Source organism: Opisthorchis viverrini (genome assembly GCF_000715545.1).
Source record: "Opisthorchis viverrini unplaced genomic scaffold opera_v5_372, whole genome shotgun sequence".
In the NCBI taxonomy this organism is placed as follows: domain Eukaryota; kingdom Metazoa; phylum Platyhelminthes; class Trematoda; order Opisthorchiida; family Opisthorchiidae; genus Opisthorchis; species Opisthorchis viverrini.
The window spans coordinates 26,156-52,245 of NW_008752030.1; the positions used below are offsets into that span (position 1 = coordinate 26,156).

The window sequence follows — 26,090 nt, forward strand, 5'->3', positions numbered from 1 at the left end:
TTTTATGACTTCAGATTACATAAGCCCACATCTTTGGTCCCAAATTTCAAAGTCAAGCTCCAACGACATTTTTTGTTATCAAAATGAGTAATCGCTGCCCCTCCAAAACTGGTTTTCCCACAAGCAGGGACGTAGGATTTATTGGCATTGGAGTGAACAAGTAGTGTTGTCTACCCGCATTGCTTTTCAAGCGACCGGTGTTCAAAATTGCTTCTTCCGGTATTCTTGTGAGTAGAAATTAATGTGCATGGCACGAACCAATGAGCATTCGACAAACTGATTATCAACTCACTTATCAGTAATATCAATAAGTGAACGCACACGAAACGCATGCTGACTCTTGATGATTACCAAACTGAACAAGAGGCTAATTAGCTTGTTTGAGATGTACTTTCGTGATTTATAGGTACTTACGTACAACAAACGTCATGTGTTAGCACAATTAGTTAGTCATTTTGCTGGAGGTGACCGATAATAAATCTTACTGGCTCATACAAAAGCCGTATGAAAGCTAACGTCTGCCTTAGATTTGCACTGTGCATAACATGTCAGAAGTGATCCACAGTGCATTATTTCAACTCTCAAAGAACAAGAGACCTGTGCAAATAATAAAACCCTATTTAGTTATCTAAAATATCAATGTATCTAAAAGAAGTAGCCTAAATTATTGAATGAGTGACAGAATGTGTCAGCTGGTACAGTGTCACGAGCATGTGAAATCCTTCACAAATAGGATTAAGACATCGGTAAAGAGAGCCGTTTTGCGGTGTCACGGCAAAGACTCAGTTACATCCAAAAGACGTACGCACTTTGGCATCTTTTTGGCTAGCTGTGTGTAATAACGGTATTGCTCTCAGCTTAGATTCCCGGTCTCAGTCTCCCAAGCTAGCGTTCACGACAAAAACAACCACCAAAGGTGCCTAAAACGAAGTCAGAAACAGTTGTGCAACGCTTCGTACATAAGGTAGATGGTTGTAACCAGAAACAGTTGTACAACGCTTCGTATATAGTGTAGGTGGTTGTAACTTTCTGGGAATTCTGAGGCTTTCTGGATGCTCCATTGGCAACCCTCATTTGGCCAATGCTCATGAGGCGTTCTGGATGCGCCATTGGCAACCCTCATTTGGCCAATACTCAGTCATGATTGGCTCTTGGGTCCAAACTTTCGACCAATCGGATTTCGTCTTGGTGCCGGACCGGCAAGTGTCCCGAATTCTTGGCCAATCTTGCGTGGGATGGACTTCTCGGCCGTAGCAGCACCTGAGTGCCAGTGGTAAGGAGGGATACATGTGGAATTCCGCCTAACACTGCGATTAGCCAACTTGACAACTATTATGAATGTACAATCAGTTTTATGGTTTCTGCAACACCTTTCCGTCCACTGATTTCCGTTTTGGGTAAATATCTGGGACACAGTTTTTCCTCAACTCGTGGTTTTACATCGCCCAATAGGTTTCTCAATCTCATGGGTCCTTCGTTTTGTGTCCAATTCAAAAGTTTCTGTCTCAAACCACCATAACATTCCATAGCGGTGTTCAAGCGTTCAATTTTTTGCATTGATCTCCTTTCCATACAACCGGCACATGCAGTGGCAAATCTGTCACTGAGTATCTTGTGAATTTCAACACACGTCAAGTCAGGAATACAAGGCACGCTCTCTGGGTAATTAAACGAACTCTAGAGATAAATTTGTGACAAGTGTCTGTGGGGATTCAGTCGCGCCAGATGGTGGATTTTGCATACGTTTGAACCGCCTGCTATATAAACATATTGTTTGAATCATTCATATTGAAGTTCATATATAACCCTTCTTGCACCGTAGTTTTCAGTGCACACCCAGCAGTAGTTTGAATAACTGTGCTAGACATATGAAATATTGGCCTTTATGTCCAGCCAAAAATGCGCCTCTAGTCTGCGGTCCCTCAGTTCTTCGTGGTCTATGTTCCACAGGCTCAAACTTGGCTATACATTGGGACTATCGGGAAGTAGGCAGGCTACCGAGGGTGCCAAATGCTATTGAATTACGCTAAGAGCACCTCCAAAGAGTCGTAACCTGATGGATATATTAATGGTCTTCCGGTTTTCCATTAAAACACTTGGCCAAAATTTTACGGACGTCTTTGTTTGTGCCGTCAGCAGGGCGTTCAGTTCCAGGACAAAACGACAGCGAGTCTAAACATTTTCTGTGATCAGTGTGCACCGTGGGAGCGCAGTTAAAGTAGTCCGAGGAACTTGTTTATCTTAAACCCGGTAATGAATGATACTTCCATAAGAAAAACACTTGATTAGGCATTTGAACAAAAACGAGTGGTGCATTTACGCAAAATTACCAGAGTAAAGGTGCCTTTGCATCCATCAAACCTGGTTAGAAACATCTACAATTATGAAACCAGATAATTAATCAGTTTAAATACATAACGAAAAAACAACTTGAGAAGACATTCTAGTAGGATAATCCGGGAAATGATTCGATATATCTTACCAGATATTAGGTGTAAAATGTGTAAGCTGAACACAAGTCTGCTCGCTTGCACATCCATACAGCCATTCTGGATGCACCGGAAATGGGAATAAAACCATATTGTGCTAATAACCCGTAATTACGCATACATTTCCGATCAAAAGCAAAGCATTTAAGTTTTGCGTCTGTCAGTTCCAAAACCTCCATCCATACAACATACGATTTCTTGAAGTGCACTCGGCGGAAAAACTGCACATCGGCGATATGTTTTTCTACCAATCTTTTAGGTCCCTTCCTTGAAACAATTGCCTCAGTTTTCACTGCTAATGCCCTCTACCGAGGTGAAATTCTCAAGGCCAAAAAGGCATCCCGTCAAATGCTGTTTAGCGACTAAAAATTTGTTCTTCGCTAAATTCTATGCACTAGGCTGTTCAATCACTTTCTCAAGCGGATCACGTTTGTGTACCCACCAGGAAGCAGGAGCACATTAGCACCCGCGACAAATTCGCTGGTTTGTAATACTAAAAAACGCATTTGCATCGTTTGTAAGCCATCTAGACCGGAAACCACCAGGAGCGACATAGACATCAATGCGTTTTAATGTTAGAACACATCAGGCTTGTCACAATGAAACAATTACCAGTCGGTCACGGTCATCCTGGCGGCCGTGGGGTGCGCAACTTGAATTCCGCCACCAGTCTTGCTGAAGCAAGCGCACTATTGTACAAGTCAGCTAGTCCAAACGGTGAAGGCGGCGCATCAAATTTAGTACGATCCGCTGAAAGTTCGTGACCGATTGCCGTTATAATGCTAGTTTAGCATCCCCAAAAGAACTATTTCGACGTCACTCCAAATGACAAAATTATTGCGTTTACAATATGATCGCGAAGTTTGAACAAGCCGCTTTCTGGTAAGATTCCATTAGCACTGTCCCTTTTAAAAATCTAAGTCACACGTTGCTGAAACAATTATATGTTTCACCGATTTCCATCGAACTCAGTGTCAGACAGGCACCTTGTTTTACAATCAAATAAGTGCACAAAACTGCTATAATTGGTGTCAGCCTTATGCATTTCGTTTTTATGCACGCAAGTAGACATAAGTCCAAAACCAAATAATGTCAGCACTAGTTCCGAGTGTTCATGCAATTAACTCAGCAAAGATAGCCCACAGAACAGGAGACCACACATCAATTATTCTCCTTTGAAGTTTCAATCAGGCCTAATGTTCACGTTTAGCCTTAGACAACTATATACGTGGCCCTCGCTACAGATCAAAGAGGTTACATTATCAATTGGTGACCTCTAGAATAGATGTCACAATTCAGTGGTCATTGAGCCGCTTCACACCATTGTGTTGGAAACAGAACTTTGACAAACAGGTTAAGTGACAAATAAACCGGAAGACCTCACCTAGTATTCTATTGTTTAGTTCAATCTTACTAGGTTTTTGTTCAAGTTCTTCGGGTGACTGAAACCTTATTTTCACGTGACCGTTCTACGTGCAACTTCAAGTCGCATCAATTCAAATAGATCAGATTACAAACAGCTAAGCTGAGTCATTTATTGATTTTCTCTAGAAATCTTTTGAACTGCAAACACTGGTATTTGATCAGTAAACATATAAGATCCCGTCTAACATGCGGATTTAGGTTAGCAATAAACATCGCAACGTTATATCTGTTCAGGACGCTTTTTCTAAGCATTTATGTATAAAAATGAGCAGACTCGTAAGCCTTCTAGAATGTAAGCTGTACAATAAGGTGTGTATAGCGCAGACGGAAAAATTTATGGTCATCAAATCGCTGTTTAGTTAGTAAAATTTAAACCGTCTGGCACACAACTAGACGGTCTTTCAAAGAAACTTCGCCTTTAAAAATTGGCGAACCATGTCGTATAAATCCACACCTACCACAGAAAGTAGTTCTATCGCAGCGGAGATAACTGTTACGTTAGACGAATCGGTGGGAGAGTAGCAACAAACATAACGTAGAGCAAAACTGAGACCTACTTTGTGGCAAACCTTCTTCCGAAGGAATTTTACCTGCCTCTCTCATGCTGACCACTGGTCAAACTGTTAAGTTAATTGCATTATTCTCACGTGTCTTGTGTCCTTCCGCGTAGACGTAGCCTTCGTACGTCCGTTAGTCTTTTGTTTTCGTTGAACGTAATATGCATTTCACAAGGGAATCTGAGCTACATTTCTCATCTGGGGCAAACAACTTCCCATATTCCTAAAATATCGTGTATAAAAACATTTTTTCAGACATTGTGGTATCATTTTTTCCCAATCATCTTTCGAGAGTATTGTGACAAAAGTATAGATTACTTAAACATGTAGTATTATTTTTTGAGGATAACCATCACACTTTAAGGAATAATTTTATCGCACCACATAGAAAGGCTTTTACAGAAAATGTCGTAAGGTTACGGAAGTTATAAGGTCTTAATTTTGTCAGCTGGGAGTGTTTCGTTTTCAGATTTTGTTTTTATGCTTCTAAGTATTACCAAACCGATATTTTTTTCCTTTAGAGAGCACGGACACTTGAATAATCCAAATACATGTTGAACAAGTGTCCTTCTAGAAAGATGTCATTTTTACAAACCACACGCACATGAAAGGTACAAAAGCATGAATAATGACGGAATCCATCAGTATAAATGCCACTGTAACTTTATCCGGGAATTTCAGATCACGTGATTTAAAAAAAACTGTTGAAAATATATGACTCAAAATGATCTGCGGCTTGCTGATCAGAAATCATGGGCAATACCATTTTGGACACGGTGATACTAACCTATACCCCAATATTGATTTCGATTACCTATGCTGCAGTATAAACGGTTTCCGTTCTTCCTCTTTTTTTGGGTAAACCTCTGTTTTTAGCACCGAAATATTTTGTATCAAAACAACTATTATTACCTTTTTTATTGCTGTGACAACAAGCAATGTTGTAGATCATGTTGGCAGTAGGTTTGCGAGGAGGTAGTTCGGTTGAAATACTTACTACACCTTTCTCGTTTACTTTAAACAAATGAAGCTTGTCAAAAAACACGCAAGTAAAAAATATATTAGGCGTCTCAAGAAGTGGATGTAACAAAGTCTAGCTAGGCATAACTGAGGTTCGGTTGAAAACTCAGTGTGTTGCCAATCTAAGGTAGACAGTAGTAGCTTCAAAACTGTGAAGCAAGCAGTCAGTTATCAAAACCTTCACGACAAGCACTTTTGTGTGTAATTTTTCTACAGATCTTTGCTGCAAATTATTTTTATGCGATAGAGCAAGATTTCTTACGGCAAAATACTGGTGAAAGGAAAAAAGGGCTTCGTTGCGGAGTTATTTATTGGAAAAACACCAACTGAACAGTCACAGACTATTGGACAGAGGAGCGAAACTCTCATATGCATCTTGTTCACAAAATTGAATATCCATCTTCTACTTAAACGCGCCTTCCTAAACTTTCCCAGATATTCACTGGCTGGTACTCCATTGCAATCAAATGCCACAAAGCGACTCCACAAATTCCTTAAAAGATCTCACTCCCCAAGATATGTTAATCGGGTTTGCGAGAAAACACTACTGTCATGCCTGATCAGTAGTATCCAACGTTGCACTAGTACTGTACAAAACCACTTGAAAGAACAATGCCCCAGTCTGTTGCTTTGCTTGTGGGTTAATTAATTTTTTGTATGGAATCAATAGCGGCGATTGACGCAGGATTATTCCAGGAAGTAAAGATCATTTTCACGAGCGCCATCAACATAATGTGTATGATTGTTAGTCTAAGTCACAACTCCAGAGCCCATGTAATTATGGTTCAGTTGAAGGACACAATGCCAATTACTGTGACTGAATTTATTGTATTACATAAAAGGTTTATTTGCTTTCATTTGCTGCGCGCATCAGTTGTGCTTTTAACATGTTATCCGATTTTTATTTTAGACACCAACCATAAAGTACATTATCTGGCATTATTCTATATTTGAATTTTTCCACCAACTGGGCAGGTGTAATCTGCATCAGAGTCACAGCAAAATGACGCCTGAGCATTGCCTCCCCAAACATGCTGAATTTGCACCTGGTTGGAGGTTTTTCTCTTGAAATAGGCCAAAGGTAGCCGTCATTTGGATCCACTATCATGTTGATGTGTTCATGTGAAGATGCGACTCAGATGGCACTCAGATCAGACCATCGTGTGTGGGTATGTGTTGGCTCTGTGTGCGCGTGATTAAGAGTGCACTCTGATTAGGATCTATCTTCATTTGTTGAGGAACAGGCTGTGATGTCCCGTTTTTGTGACGCCCGCTTGCTATCTAGCTAAGGTATGTCCAAGCCAGGTAGATGGGAGACTAACATCATCACTAGAAATGGTGCAGTTAGGAGCCGAATCAATCGTATAAATCTTAAAACAATTTGCCTACGGAAACCAAAAATTTGAATTGTCAAATGGTCTTTGGTTACGCTCTGTTTTGACCCTAAAATTTCCGTATTCTTGAGAAAACACAATTTCTGAAACGGATTATTGTGTGTTTCCCGGTTTCGAGCTTTCCATTACTCGGTCCTTAGTCTTCAAGAGGGTTTTTCTTCCAATACTTTTGAAGCGTCCCTATTTCGCCTGTCATCTCGTTGTACAATCTCAAGCCTAACACGCTGCATAGTATATTTATACATTCTGTCTCAACTTGAGCAGGCTTCCTCCTACCACCTACAGCTTAAAACGACAAGTTATTTCATTGAAATCGAAGACGGGAGCTCCTCAAGTTTAGTTTAAAAATTGTGAAGGATCATTGGCTGTCAGCGCTTTGCAGTGACATAGATTATTTCAAAACCACCTTTCTCTGGCTATTAGGTAAGCCTTAACCCATTGTGGAACACACAATGGGTTGGAATTGGAAATGGAGACACGATCTCTGTCCTCATCGCTTGGACACCGGTGAAGACATTTCTGATGACACGTTCAGGCCACTTTGAGCCATTCTGCCTTCTTTGCTACATATAGCACCATTGAGATTGCAAGAAATTTTGAATTGCGTCTCCCCTCCAAAGAGCATGAACTCGCCGATTTGGTCAACACTGATTGTCAACAGTACTTGAATAGAGAGTTTCTTAGAAAATAAGGCCATGAACTTTCTCACTTTTCGACACTTTTATTGGTCTTATTGTGATACGATTTTTTAATATTCAATTAAAGTGTCTTTCTGTGGGTGAAGCCAACCTTAGGTAAACTTTCAGAAGGCATTTCGCCTTTTGGCCATAAACATTAGTAGGATTGTATTGTGTCGTGCGGTGGCCGAGCTATGGGTTACGCCTGCACTGAGCCTGCCAGACTACGCGATAGGAAGAAGACAGAGAACTGGGGATACAGCTGTATTGCCAGCACCAAACATACAGAGCGTCTGCGTAAATATATATAGGATGACTAATTGGCCAAATATGCTCGTTCACTTGTTCGATCCGTACAGCCAATGGTGGTGTTCCGGTCGTGAACATTCTCAGGCCCACTACGCTGGTCGTGTGTTACTAAGCCGTTTGGTGAGAGGCGCCAACTCACCTACCATCCGGGCGTGTAGAACCGATGGTGACCTTGGGGATGCGTCACTCTCTGCACATATACTTTTTTCTTCTGTCTGGGTGCGCCCTAACAGATTGATTTTACGATTACTGACTGTTTTCAAGATTTACTTCTTTGGAATAAAAAAAGCAAACAACTTTGTTCATGCACAACGCCAGGCTGACAGCATTTCCGTGCATATAAATCATTTTTTGCTGAGAAATGTCTGGAGCATTTTAGTCTAAACTAGAAGTTTCTCAACACCTCATTTTAGCGTCCAAACTCGGATTTTATTGAAAAATTGCTTGCACGTAGAAAACCAAGCTAACACACCCATACACTCATTTATGTAACGTGTACGAACCAAAATATTTAACTCGCCTCACTCTGCAATGCAGAATCCTGTCCTCTATATAGGCGTTCCAAAAACTACCTATGGAGTAGTGGTTACACGCTTGCCGCGCACGTCAAATGTCCGGGGTTCAAATCCCGGCGCGGCCATCGGATATGCACTGCTGATGAGCTCTAATAAGAGTGAAACTCGAGTCTGGTGCTTCCCTTTAATGTGGACTCGCGGGAGCAATTATGCCAAAACACGAGGACAACCGCTCAAACGAGAGTGGTGACTATGAACAAAAATAACATACTTTGTCAGAGGTTATCCAGGAAAGCCCAAACACAAAGATGTGAGTTTGTTACTAGTATCTTCACGAATTTATGCATACTGTGAACCTTTTATTGCATACTGCCATAAAATTGCCATGTAAAAATGGTCTCATTTGGGCCACGCGGAGAAGCAAAAAGCGGTTCATGATGTTTGGAATATATTCGTAGTCTTTAGTGTGTAGTGTACATAGTATCGCCGTAGAAAATATCGTCTGCAACAAAAAAGATAAGAACAAATTGAATCAAGCCAACAAATTCATCAAATTAGCAAACAGCAAACAAACCGAAGATCATGGGTACATATTTTTCGGTTGTTTTAGAAAAAATAGGCGATAAATGAGTATAAACTGCTCACCCACGTGTGATGGACACTAGCAGAATTTAATTTTCTGAAACCAAAAATTACAGTTTACTAAGACGAAATCTAGGATGAATCTGGTATGCAGTTGTTAGCTATGATTCATCAAACGTGTTACTGAAGTTTTCATTAAATAATCTGCTACGTTCCATAAGTAGTATCCAGCACAATAAAAAGGCATCTCTGGGCCGTTTTTGAGAGGAACATAAAACTTCTTGGCAAGACGAACGTATAAAATGTGCCATTCTAACCTTGCATACTTCTTCTGCTGTACTGCCCTTGGCTTTTTCGGCAATTTTCTTTAAAATAGGAGCAACCAGGCTCGTGCACTAAAAAGCAAAATACAGGTACACAACGTGAATACGAAGTTCGAAAATGAGTTGCACACAAAGTGGTACTACTTGCTTGTTGTCCATTTGGAACAGTTTGCGTTTAGGTACGGTTGACAAAATACTGTGCGACGATCACTAATGCAAGAAACGGGACGTACTACTGGGCCTCCAGCAGGAAGTAGACCGCACAGCAATGGTACAATTTTGTCTGTCACCACCGAATCACCCGCAGCTTTCCCAACAGTTATGAGAATTTTGAAAATGACCTGGCACGTATCACAATCTGAGAAGATAAAAGAGAGGTAGTCAGCGTTTCCAGCATTTGATGCTAAATGGTTCAGAATTCGATGATATTACTTGAAGAGTTGGCCTCTCAGAACCAGTCAACCAAAACACAGAGCAAGATTCACTCACTTTTTTTCTCCTCTCGTTCGTCCAGCTGTATTGACATAAATCACGGACGACTTTTTATTCTACCATCCAATTTAAAGTCATAATGTTGTTATACAAGCGGAGAAACGGTAATTTTAATACGACAATTGGCTTGAAGCACCTCACCCACGGCAAATCAGTCGGGATTTTTCTAAGAAGACCCCTTGTTTTAACCATCAAACATGTTTTGGGATGGTGAATGGCGGACCAAATGACTTTTCATGAAGCTGATATAAAAACTGGATGGTTCATTGCTGCCGACTGGGCTTTTCTAGTAGGTTACCACGTGGACGCAATTATATAATATATATTGTATATAAATATATTTCTCAAAATAACTCTCACTAGCAAATATATTTAAGCGATTTGCTTGGTTGAACACGATTTCCTGAACTGTCCTCCGCGATTTGACGTATACGGAGAATTGTCACATGAAAACCGCGAAAATCAAAGCAAAGTTTTGTAATATTATACGATAAAACCTAGGTGTCTCTACAACAAAAAGATACTCGCCTGAATTACGTGGGCTTCCGAGGCCTTTAGACATGAAACTGTGGCCAGAAGAGTGAGCAGAACAGCGTTCATTTGTACGGATAAATAGGCGTGACATACGGCCAGAGTTTAATTTATATACTACGGAATTTTTTCTAATGAGTGACTCAGTGGGTGACGAGCGAGCGACCAAATTTTTCAGTTAGTACACGTTTTATTTCCATTGTTATTTTAAATTGTCCTCCCTTGGATGATCGTCCTGTAGCCAGACCTCACGCATCTATATGCACGGCTGGGGACATTCAGCTGTCCTTATGAATTTATTGAACAATGACGGCCAAAAACTGTTGTTTGCTTACACTCCCAAATTTTCTGTGAATGTCACTCACAAGGCTGCGTAACCTCCCACCAATGCAAGAGAATATGAGTGTCTTTATTACATGCAAAGGGGATATTCTATACGCTGGTGCTAGGACACCGAAATTGATTGAAAAGATCCTGGCGTGCGGGTACTAAAACCCAATTGAACGTGATGCGTACCCCTCACAGAAGGCGCGGGAATATCTTACACAATGACGGATTTGAGGTTCGTTTCTTTATATGTCTGCTTTATTTTGGTTACGGAATAACCAGACCTTTATCTGAAATGAGCCTTTAATGGATGTCAGTCTCACAATGGGACAGTAAACCGGGAGCCTTTCCTCACCAAGTGTATGCAAACACCGACTCAGGTGTTACTTTGCTCTCTGGCACTCTGGAAACTGAAACAAAATTTCTATAAGCAATGGTTATATTACAGGCGATCTTCGATATTTTTAGGAGCTGAATTCAGCCGTCTAAGAATAATAAAAACAGATCAGTTTGGTTTTCACGAGAGACTCAACTAAAGCTCTCGTTCGTGAGTCTGTCTTGAAAACCAAATTGATTTGCCAATGAAAGTATTTCTCGAAAACAGTCCAATTTGGGTTCAATTAGAACATAAGGTTGACGGGAACTCGGGGACTGCGCCTACCTGATGAGCCCAAAGTGGGCTGTCGAAGAGTTTTCAGCAACCTTTTGAGTAGTTTCCTTTACGAAAAAGGATCAGGTTTTAAGTTTAGGATTTAAGTTTAATCCCACTCATACATGTTAACTCAGTGTAATGAAGCAGCCACTCAATTTATGCTACGAGTACATTTTTCAAGGTGACAGCATAACACAGGTACGGACCTAGTTTCAATTCTGAGATTAGAAAACATGAATTGTAACATCTGGACAAATTCACTTCATGGTCACCCATTATGAGCACCTGAATCCTCCGATGGTCTTCACTCACAAGACTTCTGGGAGAATTAACCATTTGAGTGCTATTCAAATCGATGATGAAAGTACATGATTAGTAGTATATAATGAACGAACTCGCGCAAAATCTCAATTCAGGGCGTTGTTTCCATCAATAACAAAACGCTAGCTGAAATTGTACTTTCCTGATTTTCTCTTCCCTTATACTTTCAATTTTTTTTATTTCAGTCATGATCCACTTGTGCTTGCCTGTCCGCATCAAATTTGCTCTGAACTTTTCGATATTCATCTGCAGGCTGCAAAATATTTTGTGACATGCTTTATGACAAACCGCATGAGCAAATTTGGAGTACATCTGAGGGTCAGGCACTCTTGTTCGTAAAACTTTGTTGGAAATCATCTTTTTTAGTACTCCACCTAAAAATGCATGCTTTTTTCACACGTAAATTTGAGCTAAAAACTTTCACTAGTTTATTTATTTTAAAATAAAACGCCATAAATTAGGTTAAACTCTACGTCTCAATGAGCGACACCCTTGATTTTATGAAACTGGAAGGCAAAACTGTCAACAGCCGTCAAACACGTCATCGTATCCAAAGTTGCATTTACATTATTATTTCAACACAATTTTGGCCGGATACCTTCAACCGTGATATTGGTAAAAATTTCCACCAAACCTTGCTCAGTAAAACCTCTGGTTGTTCGAAAGCACATCCACACGTACGCATTCTTTGATACTTCAACCGAAAGAAACACTTCGTAGGCAAGGGTTCTGCTCCAGCGGGCTGATAGGCAAAATATCTTGTTTCTAAGAAACCAGTGGACACTCAAAGAATTACGAACAGAAATTATACCCAAATAATGTATATATTTTAGGAACTGCCAACAGAGTACGTTGAAAAGATGGGGACTCTTCCTTTTAAATGAATGAAAAGTGAGCTTAACCAACGGCGATATCCTTTTTCTTACGGCTCGAAACAAATAAAGTGAGACTGCTTGTATGTGAGAAGTTGCTCGTGTTTTCTAATGTACAAATGGAATAAAACCCCACCAGTTCCTCATCGCAGTGGACTAGAAATATGTACTGTTGATTAAATGTCATAAAACTAACCAAGGGAATCTTGGCGAATATCTGACCTCACAGGGAAAGATATAGCCATAGTGTGAATAAACACTTTTTAGGAAAACGGAAAACGTTTTAGGAAAACTTTTAGGAAAACGGCCAGATATAAAATGCCTACAATTTATTAAGGTTTTGATATAAAAATAGCTACGCATCTTGTCAAAGCAAGCAAAATAACCGGTAACACATCCCTATTTCTTGCAAACCTTGGTCAGCATGCGCCTTGAGCTCAAGCGCGGGCAAAATTCAGCTTGACATCCGGCTAGGAAGTGGCAGCAGCTGTGTCATGTCCTGCAGAGTTTCAAACCACCTCTAATGAGGAGATCACCTGAGTTACAATAAGGAGGCCACAGCGCTCAGATGAATGTTGAAGCTTTTCTTCAAATCATCATGTCGGAGTCTGTCCCCGCACACAAATTTCACCGACACTTGCTTAGGAGATAAAACAACGCCTCCTAATTGAAACGGCGGTTGATGACACTTACCGATTGCTCCAGCCACGGCAAACTGGTAGGCTTATTCTAGTGTTCCAACAAATTGGATTCAATAGCATACACCGGCTTAGGTACCATTTTGTTTTGAACTCGTTGCAGGCAGTTGCAGACAATGTTCAATAAAGACAGAAAACCACTTATGGTCCTTCAACCGGCGCGGTCAAGCTCCAGTTCTAGTGACTGTCTCTAAACGTTGCTTTGTGTACACTACCAATTAAATTCAGATGAATGCTGTTTTTTCATGCCGAGTCGGGCTGGATGACGGAAGCTACGGGCACCCTGATTACTCACGCCTTATCATCTCTTAGGATACTATCACGACGTCTTCATTAACCCATCCCAAGATTGTATATTCCATGGTGACTTCGAGGAGAACCATAAACAAATGTGAAAATAAAAAACGCCGACGTGAGTTCCAATCGTCAGGACACTTGTAAACACCCGATCGATCATATCAGTATGACTGGAGTTAGGAGAATAAACAGCACGGGGAAGGTTTACAAGTTTTCAGGGAACTGACCCCAACCAGCAGAGTATAACCAGACATAGGTCCCTTCAACCTTGAGGTCGAAAGTGATTGGTACTCGACAGCGTGAGTGCCGCTACCCAAGCCTCGAAATAATGTTTGTCAATAGGAGCTCCTTGTGTGATTGTTGATGTTGAACCGAAAAATCTAGAGCCCAATTAGTTTTGAGCAACCAAGAGCCATCACTAGCTTTGGGCAAGAAGGCTGCTGGATCGGAGCATTCTTTCCGATAAAAACCGATCGATACTCTACTACAACTATCGTGGTTACGATTTTACTGTGCATTCCCTCGACATCGTAGGCGAAATGGATTGACGAAGCCTGGGGGACCAAGCTACTAATGCACTCCAGCTAGACTTCGTTGGCCGTCTCGCGTTTTTCATTCAGATAGACTGGATATGTCCCAGAAGTTACGTGAAGATATGACCACGGAAAAAATTAGGCAGGTTTGAACATTCTTAGAAGGTGAAATCTCAACCATCTTATGGACTTTTGCTGGTAAAGTCTCAAAGCTCATCACACGACTAAAATTTAGTAAGTAGTCTAGTGGAAGAATGATAAGTGAGAAATCCATCTAAGTGGTCGTTCCTCGAGTAACCGGTGAACACGTGATACCCGCGTGATGTAGGTCTCATGACTGATGGATGACCTGCGCGATGTCTTTTCCAACTGCGAGTTTTTGACACTGCTGATCAGCTGCTCAAGTCCGAACGGCTAACTCTCCAAAATACCAGCCAGGAGGTTACGGCATCAAGACTATGTCGCAGTGCAACAGTTTTTCGCGGAGTTTTAAGTTCTAAATTGCTTCGCAGTCTGTAGTGCGTTATGTCATGTCGACAACTTCAGTGATCATCCCGTTTTTCCCCACAAGTTTTCAACAATTTGGTAGTTATCCAGTATGAGTCGGAACTCGGCGTCCTCATTCAAGAAGTAGCCAACTTTATATTAGAGCGGCATTTTGACTGGTGATGTGTAAAAGTAAATTTTCCACGTTAAGCAGACCACATCCGTTTGGAAAACAAACGAGCAAAAAACCAACCCTAACCAAGGGGCAAAGTCACAATGGGGAGATTATGAGTTGTAGATAATAGCTCTTTATTTCAAGATGTGAATACTCAAAGCCTTGGATCTGAATGCTTTTGGGCGAATGTAGCTCCAAGTGCAAGTCGATGAACACCACATTCGAATTCAGTGACCAGGCCTTACTCTCAAAAGAGTTTTTTCCCGTCACTGTGTTTCCCATCGGGTGGCGATTCTCCTTCTTTTGGTGGCAGCAAACTCTTCAGAATATACGCAAGTTTGATCATACAATTCTTGTGAGAAAACTATGCGCGCTGATTACAAATGCATTGATCGAACACAGCTGCTCAAATGTGAGTGAATTTTTGTGTCTACCTTAGACATACCGCACTTGAGCTAATCAAAGTGTGAATGTAAGTGTGACAAAATATGTGTATGGTCCTTCAGTCCTATCATCATCATCAAAGACAGCAGCATCAGTGTTGGTACTGATGCTTCACTGCCTTACATTGTTCAGTTGTAGCACTCTTTCGGCGCCTGTCACCACACGAAGGAGGCACGAGGGCTGCGATACTGCCCCGTCGCCCAAGCCTAGACAGGGAAAGTTGAGAGGTAGGGGTCGGGTTTGAACTACGGACCTTCCGGCCAGTAAATCCGCGCTCTAACCACTTGGTCCATCTCGCTTCCGATCGGAAGTGGAATAATAGGTCACTGAAGATGCCTATGACAGACACAACCCGAACTGGATATGTTTTCTTAACGGCACCCAGTTCAAACTCAAGGGCGTGTATTTCCATCAGGCAGAAAACTACCATAGGAACAACGCTGAAGATGTCCGCTGTGAACGTGCGTCCAGCGGAGACTTTCTGCCAAATTTACGTCCCTTATATACGGAGCAGTCCTAGACAGTTTAGCAAATTATTTCGGATTTTAGGCCCAGACCATCCATATTAACGTCTTGTTCTGTGCAGGTGTATTTTTCTATTCTTTTCTGCACACCTTATCTTGTTTTGATTTATAAGATTGTCCGCAGTCGACGGTATTCCATTCACTCTGAAACGTGTGATTTACAGTGAGTGTTTTCAAGCTCTCTGCGTACATTCTCTCGTTCCGTCAATCACCCGGGGCAAATTTCGTAGACGTGATTTTTATACACGCCTTCTCTACACATAGGAGAGGGCACATCCCAATTGGCCGGGAAACACTTGACAAGAATTTACCCCTCGGATTACTTTCGACCTTTGGAGCTAGTCAAGGCTGTCTTTACGCCAGCCCATGATGAAAGTTTAGTTTAGAAGTGGGACAGTAAAATATAAAACAAGGAATGAGCATTTTTAGTTGTTGTTGCCTTAAGGAGGGCGAAACTGGTCAAGCACTGTCGAACAATTTTCAGCAACCTTGCGAGTAGTTTCTTCCGTGAAAACATACTGCAATATCTCGAACATCCTACCAACTGAAACATGAGGCGGCCTGTGTGCAGCATATTCAGCTAAAGAACATCATAAAGGAGAGATTAATTTGGGTTTCCCGTGACTTGCTGTCGTGACCATGTCACAATCTTCAGCGTAGTTGGCGTTTGGTGATATAGGGCTATTAGTTAAATAGTATCTGGTGCGCTAAACAAAAAAATCTCTAGGGTGAGTTGAGAGGGATTAGAAAGTACCCAAACTAAATCGATAAAATTTACCATGATGCATTCGCTAACTACAAACGGTCACCCCACAATAACTTACTACCCATTGGTCGAATCGGGAAACTGTCATCCTCCTCACTCCCAGCCATGATTTGACTAGCATAAAACGAAAGCTTCATGACAGATGTGAAGGATTTACAGACTAACGCTGAAGGAATTAGAGTCTGCTCGGCAGGTTCATGTCCCCGTTTGAGATTTTCAACAAACGTTTTCTCCTGCCAATTATAATACATTTTTAAACCATTCAGTAACAACTTGTTAGGTTACATTATCCGCAGCCACTTACCGCCTGAAAATTGTGCTACCCGCAATGAAAACATTTGGACTATTAGGAGAGAACAAAAATTTCTAGACCAAAGATAACCTTTTTTCCTTACCCAATGAGATTGAAACGGTTGCTGAAACCATCTGAACAACCCGCCACCGGGTTCAGTTGGGACAGCCTCTAAGTCCCAGTCATCCGTTCGTCTAAACTGAACAGGGAATGTGTATTAACAGAAGACACGATAAATGGCGAATTAACTTTTCGGAAATAAGAGACGCAACTTAATCCGAACCGATAACTTACTCCATGATTTGTTTTACACAAATACTATTCCATCCTGTGTGTAGAAGCAGTCTTCTTCGAAAAAAAGGAGAAAGCGTTTAACAGGAAATCATCAGAGACATGTTATTTGCTGATCTTCAAACTGGTAAGAACTCGCAGCCTCAGCACTGGTATTTGGGAGTCCAATTGTGTATAAGCGTCATCGGCAGCTCACGTCTCAGTGACTATACAAGTCTGTGAGTTCATTACTTCACAATTTTCAGGTAGTAATGAACAAATGCGTTTTGAAGTAAACACATATAGGTGGAGCTGTCTACTGCAATTTTCACATCTTTTACTGCGTGTGATTTTGGAAAAAAAAATTATCGGAAGATCAACACAAGACCATCAGTTATGGAATGCAGTATCAACACCACCAGCGGAAGGATGCACGGTATTCTCCTGTGTCGAATTTTTGTTGTTACACGTTTTCGAAGAAAAGTAATACTGATGTTCTGATAATACATGGTAGTTGTATAACATGAGGAGAATCATTGGAAAATAACTACGACGTAACACGTTCACCTCGCACGTCAGGTGTCTGGAGTTCAAATCCCGGCACGGCCATCGGATATACACTGCTGATGAGCTCTAATTCGAGCGAAACTCGAGTTAAGTGCTTCACTTCCTTTGGTGTGGACCCACCAGAATAATTACGGCAAAACGGGGGGACAACTGCTCAGACGAGAGTAATGTGAATATAAACAAAACACATCTTCCGCAAACCCCCCCCCCAAAAAAAAAAAACAGAGACTACGTCAATAGTTGTTTTTGAAATTATCTCTCATAAGTTGCACAGCAGTAACGGCGTTTTTTGGCAGGTTTACACATGAAACTCTGTTAATGTAACCCAAAAAATACTCATCAGATGTTCTAATATAAAGATACTCCAGTAAGCATGTTGTCTGCAGCTTACATTTCCGGAAGCCATACGAGCTTGAATAAGTTTGACTGCATGCCCGTGGTTTCAAAGATTCTATCGGCTTGTGTTTTTATAATTTTGGGCTTCATCCTTTCGTCTCGACACAAACGTTGACCACCGTTTGTATATGTTAGGCTTTCGGTGGAAGGCTATGAACACCCGTTCAATTCGAACGATCGTCATTACAAGTGATAGTACCGGGATAGTAAAGAAACTTTGGTCCTGTACCTTGAAATAGGACTGTTCACTCTATGCCAATGACCTCCCCAGCATTACTAACACTTTGACAGTCATCATTCGGCAGTATTTAGCCAAATAAGAGGCTCTTTTTCCCGTAGCTTAAAAGACGACAACGTTTACATAGATAGCTATGTGTTAGTATCCGGCCCAGGCAACCTAAGTGGATCACGACTGCAATAAAATTCAACTTCCTGAGTGTCTGTGAAATTGATGCTGGATTTGCTAAATTATCCCGTAGGGTCTTGCATCCACGGCTGCGATAGAGTGTGCTACAAAATCCCAGGCATCTAGTTCACCAAAGATTTTGTCATCCGTGCTCAAACTCGTGTCTGCTTAGAATCAAATCATTACCGATATCGGGCATCCAAGACGGATTTCACGAAACGAACTGGGCAACGATATCATGTTACTTGTAGGCTTGCCTTGCGTGCTACTACCTCCCCTGTCTCTTCTAGACAAGCAGCTTTGCTGATCTGATTTTCATGCCGCTTCCTTCATACCTTCGGTCCCACATCTCCGACAATTCAATAGTCACCACCGATAATCATTTTGTGATTACTAGGGTCATCAACCAAAGAAATGATACATTTCGGCTTAGATGTTTGCTCGTCATTAGTCGTCTTGTTCGACAACGTTAGCGAGAATGTGTCGTAGTTGCACAAACAAACAATGCTTGCATCCGCGTTGTCCAAACCGGCCATGACACCACTAATCTTGGGGAAAATGTTTAGAACGCCCCAAGCATCCTGAGCTACAGCCGGATACGAAATCAGGCACTGTGACATGTACCAGTTGCATACATGCGCACGCAAGTATACCTGGTGCTACTCAGGTAAGTTTTGGACTGTGAATGAGGTGCATACAAGCTGAAAACAACAGACGCAATTGAGATTTTGAAATGAGTTATTCTACAATTACTAAGTCCTAATCATTCCAAACCAACCAATCACACGTTGGGTGCCACTAGCGCACCAATCACAACTCGGTAAATTCAGTACGAATTCGGAATTCTTTGACAGCACAATACACGAGAGATGAGGGAAAAATAAAGATCAGGAGAAACTACTCAAAGTAACAGGTGCAGTCAGCTCAAGTAGGGTGCTTTTGCGTGGAAGAGTTAATAATTAAAGCGTGTTTACGGATCTCCGAGAACAACAGCTCAAATCGCTACGTTCAAATATTCAATTAGGTTTCCCAATCGCCTATCCAGAAATGCAAGTCTAATGAAGCTAAGATCTGTGGATGGTTTACTCATACGACTGCTAGGTGTTTGTTCTGGCAAACCAGTATCCAATCTCCATAGGAAAGTAGGATACTCCACACTTCTTGCCTGTCTGATGAACCAGCCCGAAACCGAACGACGAAAACCACCGTGTACTGTCAGCATAGCAGACTACCGGGGTGTTTGAAGTTGAACCGGGCTGTCAAAGAGTTTACGGCAAACTAACGACTAGAAGAATGTCCCATATCAAATATTTATTTATCCGGATGTTCAGGGTTTTGTAGATCATCCGTGTTAATCTGAACGAACTAAACGTGGGACTCGAGAGGCAGCAACATGCACCGATGACGATTCGACCACAGGCTGTTTTGGTGTGCCAGATGTAAGTGGTTAGAGTGCGTCTACTACTAAGGGTGAACTCAAGCGCGGTGGGTCCGTTTTGGGACGAAAAAGACTCCACGTGCTGCTGCAGTAGGAATGAGATGGCTCAAATCGTTAAAGCACGAATTTGCTGACCGGAATGTCCGTGGTTCGAACCCGACCTCTGCCTCTCGACTTCCCCTGTCTAAGCTTGGGCAACCTGGCAGTATCCCAGCCCTCGTGCCTCCTTCGGGTAGCATTTGTTTTAAGTTTCTTCCTGTACCGTATACTTTGACATGTGTGTCGTCGAAAGAGCGCCGCATTCAAATGGTATGCTGGCGTTTGGTTAAACACCAATCAAAGTTCGAATCCGTTCCTATGGATAGAAAGTTAACTTTCGAGGTCGCGCACCAGCTCGTAAGCTCGTGTCATCGACCATCCTGGGTGGGAACTGTTGTAATGCTGTGAATGAACCACCACCAGGTGAGCTATGTAGGTTACGCAAGGTAACAGAGTGGTTTACCGTACATATCGTTAGGGAAATATGCCCGTTTTGCAAATTGGGTTGGTGTTAACGAAACACCCAGCTGAACGCTAATCGGACCTCTCGGTTATGATATTCCTTAGGCGAATTTCAGCTAGTTTGAGATGTCGCAGTATATTTTATTGAGTATTTTACTGAGTACTATTCGTCAGATTTCGTCCCGAACCCATGGTGACTGATCATGTTGACAGTGATGTTTCCTCCCATGAACGCGATCAATGTTCCGTACCCCAAGATAGGACTGCGCATTAGCTGGCCCCTATCGCATTTTGAATAAACAGACCTTTGAAACTAAGAGTACGGCCTCAGATAACAACCAGGTACCTGTACTGGTCGAGTTGAAACAAACCTCTGGGACAAGATTTTACACCCCAGTTCTGACCCGTAATGCACCCACAAGCGCAGTTGTCGCATTTTGGCATTACTACCTGATAACGCCGGCCTGAGATAAAGTGGATCTGTTTGAAGCGTGCGTGATCGCTGCTCACCTAATGGCCTGGTTTGCAATTTGTTATGGAGGTGCGCCATTATATCCATGTGTTTAGAACCTGAATTCGTGCACTTACACATCCGCGACTCAGAATCAATAATGGGGATTTGTCTTTTAGCAAAAGGAACCTAGCAACGCTTGTAAAAGGGACTTCTTGGCCTCGTGACCGTGTTTACTTACCCGATTCAGTGGAACATTATTAATTCTAGTAAGAATTTTGTCCATCAGCCCACCGAGGATTTAAAAAGTTTGTATTTTACCGTTTCTCGCATAATCAGCAACGGGACATTCAAAAATGTTGTGTGCTTTATACGGATGCTTGTATTCGTGCCACGCCTGATCTACTACTGACAAGGCTGTCTGACCAGTCAGCTATCCGATTACATGTTCGCGTGATAGCGAACCAAATCACGCAGGTGCCCATATCACATGTTGTTGGCCCTACATGACCTCACGTCAAGGTCACGCCAACACCTAATTGTGCTTGTTTCGGGTTTTCATGTAAGTAGGTTTCGAAGTGGTGTCAGGCGTCCTTGGGACTCGAACGACCTGACACGCAACCAGGACAGTTACACTGGGTCGTCATTCGAGTCGGAACACGTTCACCCTTTCAGACGTGATAATCCATGGGCGTGTAGTGTGCGTTGATGGAGCAGTGGAAACATGCTCGCCTCACATATTACGTTTTCGGAGTTGAAACCAAATACGATTCCTAGGATAGAAGAGAGTACCCACTCGTGAGATAAAAATGACTGAATCCAAGCATGTTCCCTATGCAATCGTATCCAAGTGAATAAGATCCTATGAAGTGGCTCAATATACCCGTGGTAATCATGAGAACGAAGAAGGTTTCGAACGAAGCTTGGTTTCTCTGATTGTTCCTCTTGGCTAATACATCACAAATATATATGGTACCGGGAATCACACGGAAAAGTTTAACATCAGCGATAGATACTCTTTAGAAAAGGCTAAGTTCGGGGGTGCGTACAACTTAGAGAAATAGAAATCAGTGGGAGGGGGGTTGAATGATGGATAGGTCAATAGGTCACGGAATCAGTTAAGTGACCTCTATGTCAGACAGGCTTGTGGGACCGGATGTTTCGTAGGTCAGTTCAAGTTCAGAGGTCGCACAAGTTTCTTTGGGACGAAAAGTTTTGGACCCAGTAGTCGGATTCCAATCGTTCTGCGATCGATAGTTGTCTGGATCGTACCAGTCGTGATTGCTTCAAGTGTATCCGGCAAACAATGGTAAAGGCTGTCTCCTTGTCCATGACATGACTGGTCTCATGACTGGTTTACACACTATAGTTTGGACGGTCTTTAGCGGCGCTTCGTACCCCGTCAACAGACTTTTACGGATGGACAAAATTAGTGTCTCACAGTGCTCACAAACATCCAAAAGTAACGTGAGCAACCACGTCGTCAGATTTCTGTCCTGAAACACTATAATTTATTCGACTATAATATCAAATGACAAAACCGAACAGGTTCTCTAGAGTTAGTTTATTTCAGTGGCGTGGAATTTGTCGAAAATATTCAATCAGGTTGACCGTAAATTAGGGAAAATTTTGTGTAGAAATAATGGAATAATAATGGAATATTAAATAAGGATGACCAGAAAAACCAAGTAACCATGTAGTCCAAAAAAGTAAAACTTGGTCGTCTTACAGTAAACGTTTCCGAGACCCGAAATGTTCCGCTGTTAAAAGTCGTCTGGGTCTGGGTTTAAAGTTGAAATACCTGCAACACGAATGGCCTAGCGTCGATTTCAGTTTTTCTACACTCAGTTCAGAGGAAGGTACTAGCACGGACAGCTGATCACATAGATTCTCAAATTGGACCCGAGCTGGCAATTTCTACGACTGGGACAACAAAATTTGGACCAAGTGACAGCGCCTTCAAAAGTGTGACGTCCAGCACTGACGAAGAAAAATTGTGCATGTACCTTTCTCTGACGCATTTGTCATGAAAACAACGAGATTATTCCACGGATAAACTGGTTTGTTCGCGGGTCACTGTTAATCCCATGTTTGTGTTTCAATGCAATCCAGGTCAGCTGAATAAATCACATTGATTGTCTCTGGAAAATTCGCAACTCAAACAAATTTAGTTGGACGCCATTGCACCAGTTGATTTGCTAAATTGATGTTCTTCGGACCAAGAGTTGGGCGATTTTTGTAGACATCGTAGTCTTTTAAACTACGTTTAATTTCACCATCGGTTTGCCATTATTTTCGAGGTATACTAATTAGCCGTTCCCATATTGCTTACGGTTGGAGGTAGGGACCGCAAATACGGATAAATCCCCACCGAAAATTTATACCCACCGGTTCTCTGACGTGAATCGACTCGAACCTGCTATGATGGTTCCGGCACCAACCCGCAAGTCTGACATGTACCAGGCACTTGTTGCTAAACCTCCTGTCTGGATAATCACATACAAATAGCCTGAGGCTATCCTGCACGGTTTCTTACAACCTGACAAGTTGGGGACTTAGTGATGAGACACCTGTGTATAGCTAACCTGCACCACAACTCAAGGACCTCGTCGGGTCTGTGACCAAACCTACACCGAAATTCAGTACAAAAATTCGTGGGTAACAACCTACAAAACACCTGTCAAAGTCAACGAAGATTTCTCCGAAAACTATCGAAATCACATACACTTCCTGTGAGACGGCCGAGTACTTGCAGAACCCGCTGCCATGTCGAGTTCGCAATGAACACACTTGTAACAAGAACACATTGTGTAAAAGTTGATATCAGAATTGGAAACCTCTGGCGAATGTTAGCCGGATTACACACGGCAAGAAAGAAACAGCAAATTCAAGCAGAGACAAACAGATTCCCGGGTCGAATCCTTCTTACTGGAGCAAATCAGCACAACAGTGGAACGTCAACCAACAACCAGGGGTTGTGATTGTAGATGATTTTACCGGAAATTAATCCATAGATTCTAGGCACCAACGACTGGACCGCTCCCCACTACTTGATCTTTGCAATGGTCAACAGAAGCAGTCCTATTCGGGGAACATGAACCTAAATGCACTTCGTCAAGCGTAACCTATCTATGCTTGGTCTGATGAACAGTATCTTGCTGTTTTATGAGACAGAGAAAATATCAAATCACAGTTCTCTAGAACTCATTTAGCTTTATCTCCCTGCTTCTATTTCGCCATACAACCACCGATTATGTGTCACAGTAGATTTCGTGCACAAATGAATCCAACGACACAACGTATCCAACCGTGAGTTCTTGAAAATGTGCTCAAGTGGAGTGTAAAACAATATTTCTACGTCAAAATGTTCCTTTTTTCCTTTCTTCAGCTCATCACGCTCCTTCAAGGTACAGGAAATTTCACCGAACTCCGAAACTGTACAGCAACGGCATGCGATCAACTGTGATATTTCAACAATCGGGCAAACTGAAAACTGACACGGCCAGCTGCAGCATATTCAGTGGAGTGACAAACCAGGACCGTGAGCGTACCAGTTGAATCACGAGTCAAAAGCCTATTTTATACGGAAGTCAGTTTACTTGTCGAATCTGACCAGTTGGTTTAATTAGAACCGAAGATTGAGGTACATCAAACACAACGACTGCATATATCAGTTGATATCGATGGAATTCTCGAAAGAAAAAAACGCTACACATTGTTTGCCTTCAAGCAAGCTGGGTTATTGTGCTCAGGGCACCCGCAAAATATCTAAACAAAGCAACTTGTTTTAGGCGCTTGCTCACATTTGGTCGGCCACAACTGCCTTGGAAATTTGGCTTTAGTTCACTTCTTTCAGGAATAGTTAGCTTCGAAGCCCCGGCTCTAACGACATGTACATACCTATCTCACACCACCAATCAACGACGTCATCAGTTCGTGCGAACCAGCCCGTTAGATGCCAGGTCCATGGTCAGCTCCACAGTGCCTCACAATGCATGTTTTACCCACTTCTACGAAACGGGAAGCTGGTCAACTCTAACCCTCTCCAGAATTGCTTGTTGAACCACTGATGCACTCTCGAAAACGAACTGGTCAGATTGGAAAAACGGTAAGCCTCAATCCTTCGAACGATGTGAAATCTCCCTAACCACAGTGCGATAGCAGTTCCGTCGACTTTCGACTTTAAGCAACACGATCTGGTCAAACACTCATCCCGCAGTCGTCGATGGTAGACTGTGTATGGCCCACTCGCCCTACGGTGAGGCCTATGCGTGAAGGATGAACTGATTGACTTGTGTTCGTTTTGTCAGAATGACGGTGAGCCTTCCGAAATAAACACAATGCACAAGTTATGTGACTTGGTTCACAAGTATGTTACTCGGTCTGGTAAATTTGGTGAGCTCTTCAGCGTCGCGTTTCTGCACACGTTCGGGAAGCCAGTGGGCGTGTTGTATGCTCAGTCTCCTGATCGATTTCTTTCCCTGTGTGCAAGGCGACTACCGACGCAGTGCACACCATCAACCACTGTCGTGTTTTTGCCACAAGAAATAGTCCTGAATGCCGTTTAGGTGTGCGTTTCCTCTTGCGATAATCTGTATTTTTATGTTGTAAACCATGTGTCTAATTTTGGAGTATCAATTTTGCATAACCTCGAGAATAACCATCCTGTTTCATGCTTCTCTGGGCTTCCAAATTCCATTGGGCGACAGGGTACGCTGTCGGATCTGAAATTTAATCGAACGTCTTCGTACCTCAGCTTCAATCGATCTTTATCCACCAGACTTAGTTCACAGCCATCCGCCTTGACTTTTGTGAACGCGATCATGGAACAATCATAGTAGCAATTATTAGATGGAATTTGGAAATCCAGAGGCATGGCATAACACGGTTTTTGTCCAAGTCAAGCAGAATTAATACTCCAAAATTAGGCACATAGTTTACAAGAAAATATACAAATGGTCGTAAGCGGAAACACACACTGGAAATGCATTGAAGATTAGTCTTTGTGGCAAAAACACGACAGTGGTTGATGGAATGCACTGCGTCGCTAGTGGACTTGCACAGAGGGAAAGAAATCGACCAGAAGACTGAGCATACAACACGCCCACTGGCTTCCCGAACGTGTGCAGAAACGCGACGCTGAAGAGCTCACCAAATTTACCAGACCGAGTAACATACTTGTGAACCAAGTCACATAACTTGTGCATTGTGTTTATTTCGGAAGGCTCACCGTCATTCTGACAAAACGAACACAAGTCAATCAATTCATCCTTCACGCATAGGCCTCACCGTAGGGCGAGTGGGCCATACACAGTCTACCATCGACGACTGCGGGATGAGTGTTTGACCAGATCGTGTTG

At 42.2% G+C, this 26,090-nt stretch overlaps 2 protein-coding genes across 2 annotated transcripts; one reads left to right on the forward strand and one right to left on the reverse strand.

The window, feature by feature from the left end:
• Positions 1-1,138: 1,138 nt before the first annotated feature.
• Positions 1,139-7,949, reverse strand: T265_10478 (hypothetical protein; the record flags this gene model as incomplete). The annotated part of the gene is made up of 2 exons (XM_009176860.1): positions 1,139-1,405; positions 7,905-7,949. 2 exons carry the CDS (start codon positions 7,947-7,949, stop codon positions 1,139-1,141), a joined length of 312 nt encoding a protein of 103 aa, XP_009175124.1.
• A 1,555-nt stretch (positions 7,950-9,504) lies between these two features.
• Positions 9,505-17,666, forward strand: T265_10479 (hypothetical protein; the record flags this gene model as incomplete). Its single annotated transcript, XM_009176861.1, has 4 exons — positions 9,505-9,668; positions 15,252-15,357; positions 15,442-15,580; positions 17,500-17,666. The coding sequence occupies 4 exons, from the start codon at positions 9,505-9,507 to the stop codon at positions 17,664-17,666; spliced, it is 576 nt and encodes a 191-aa protein (XP_009175125.1).
• Between the last annotated feature and the right edge of the window lie 8,424 nt (positions 17,667-26,090).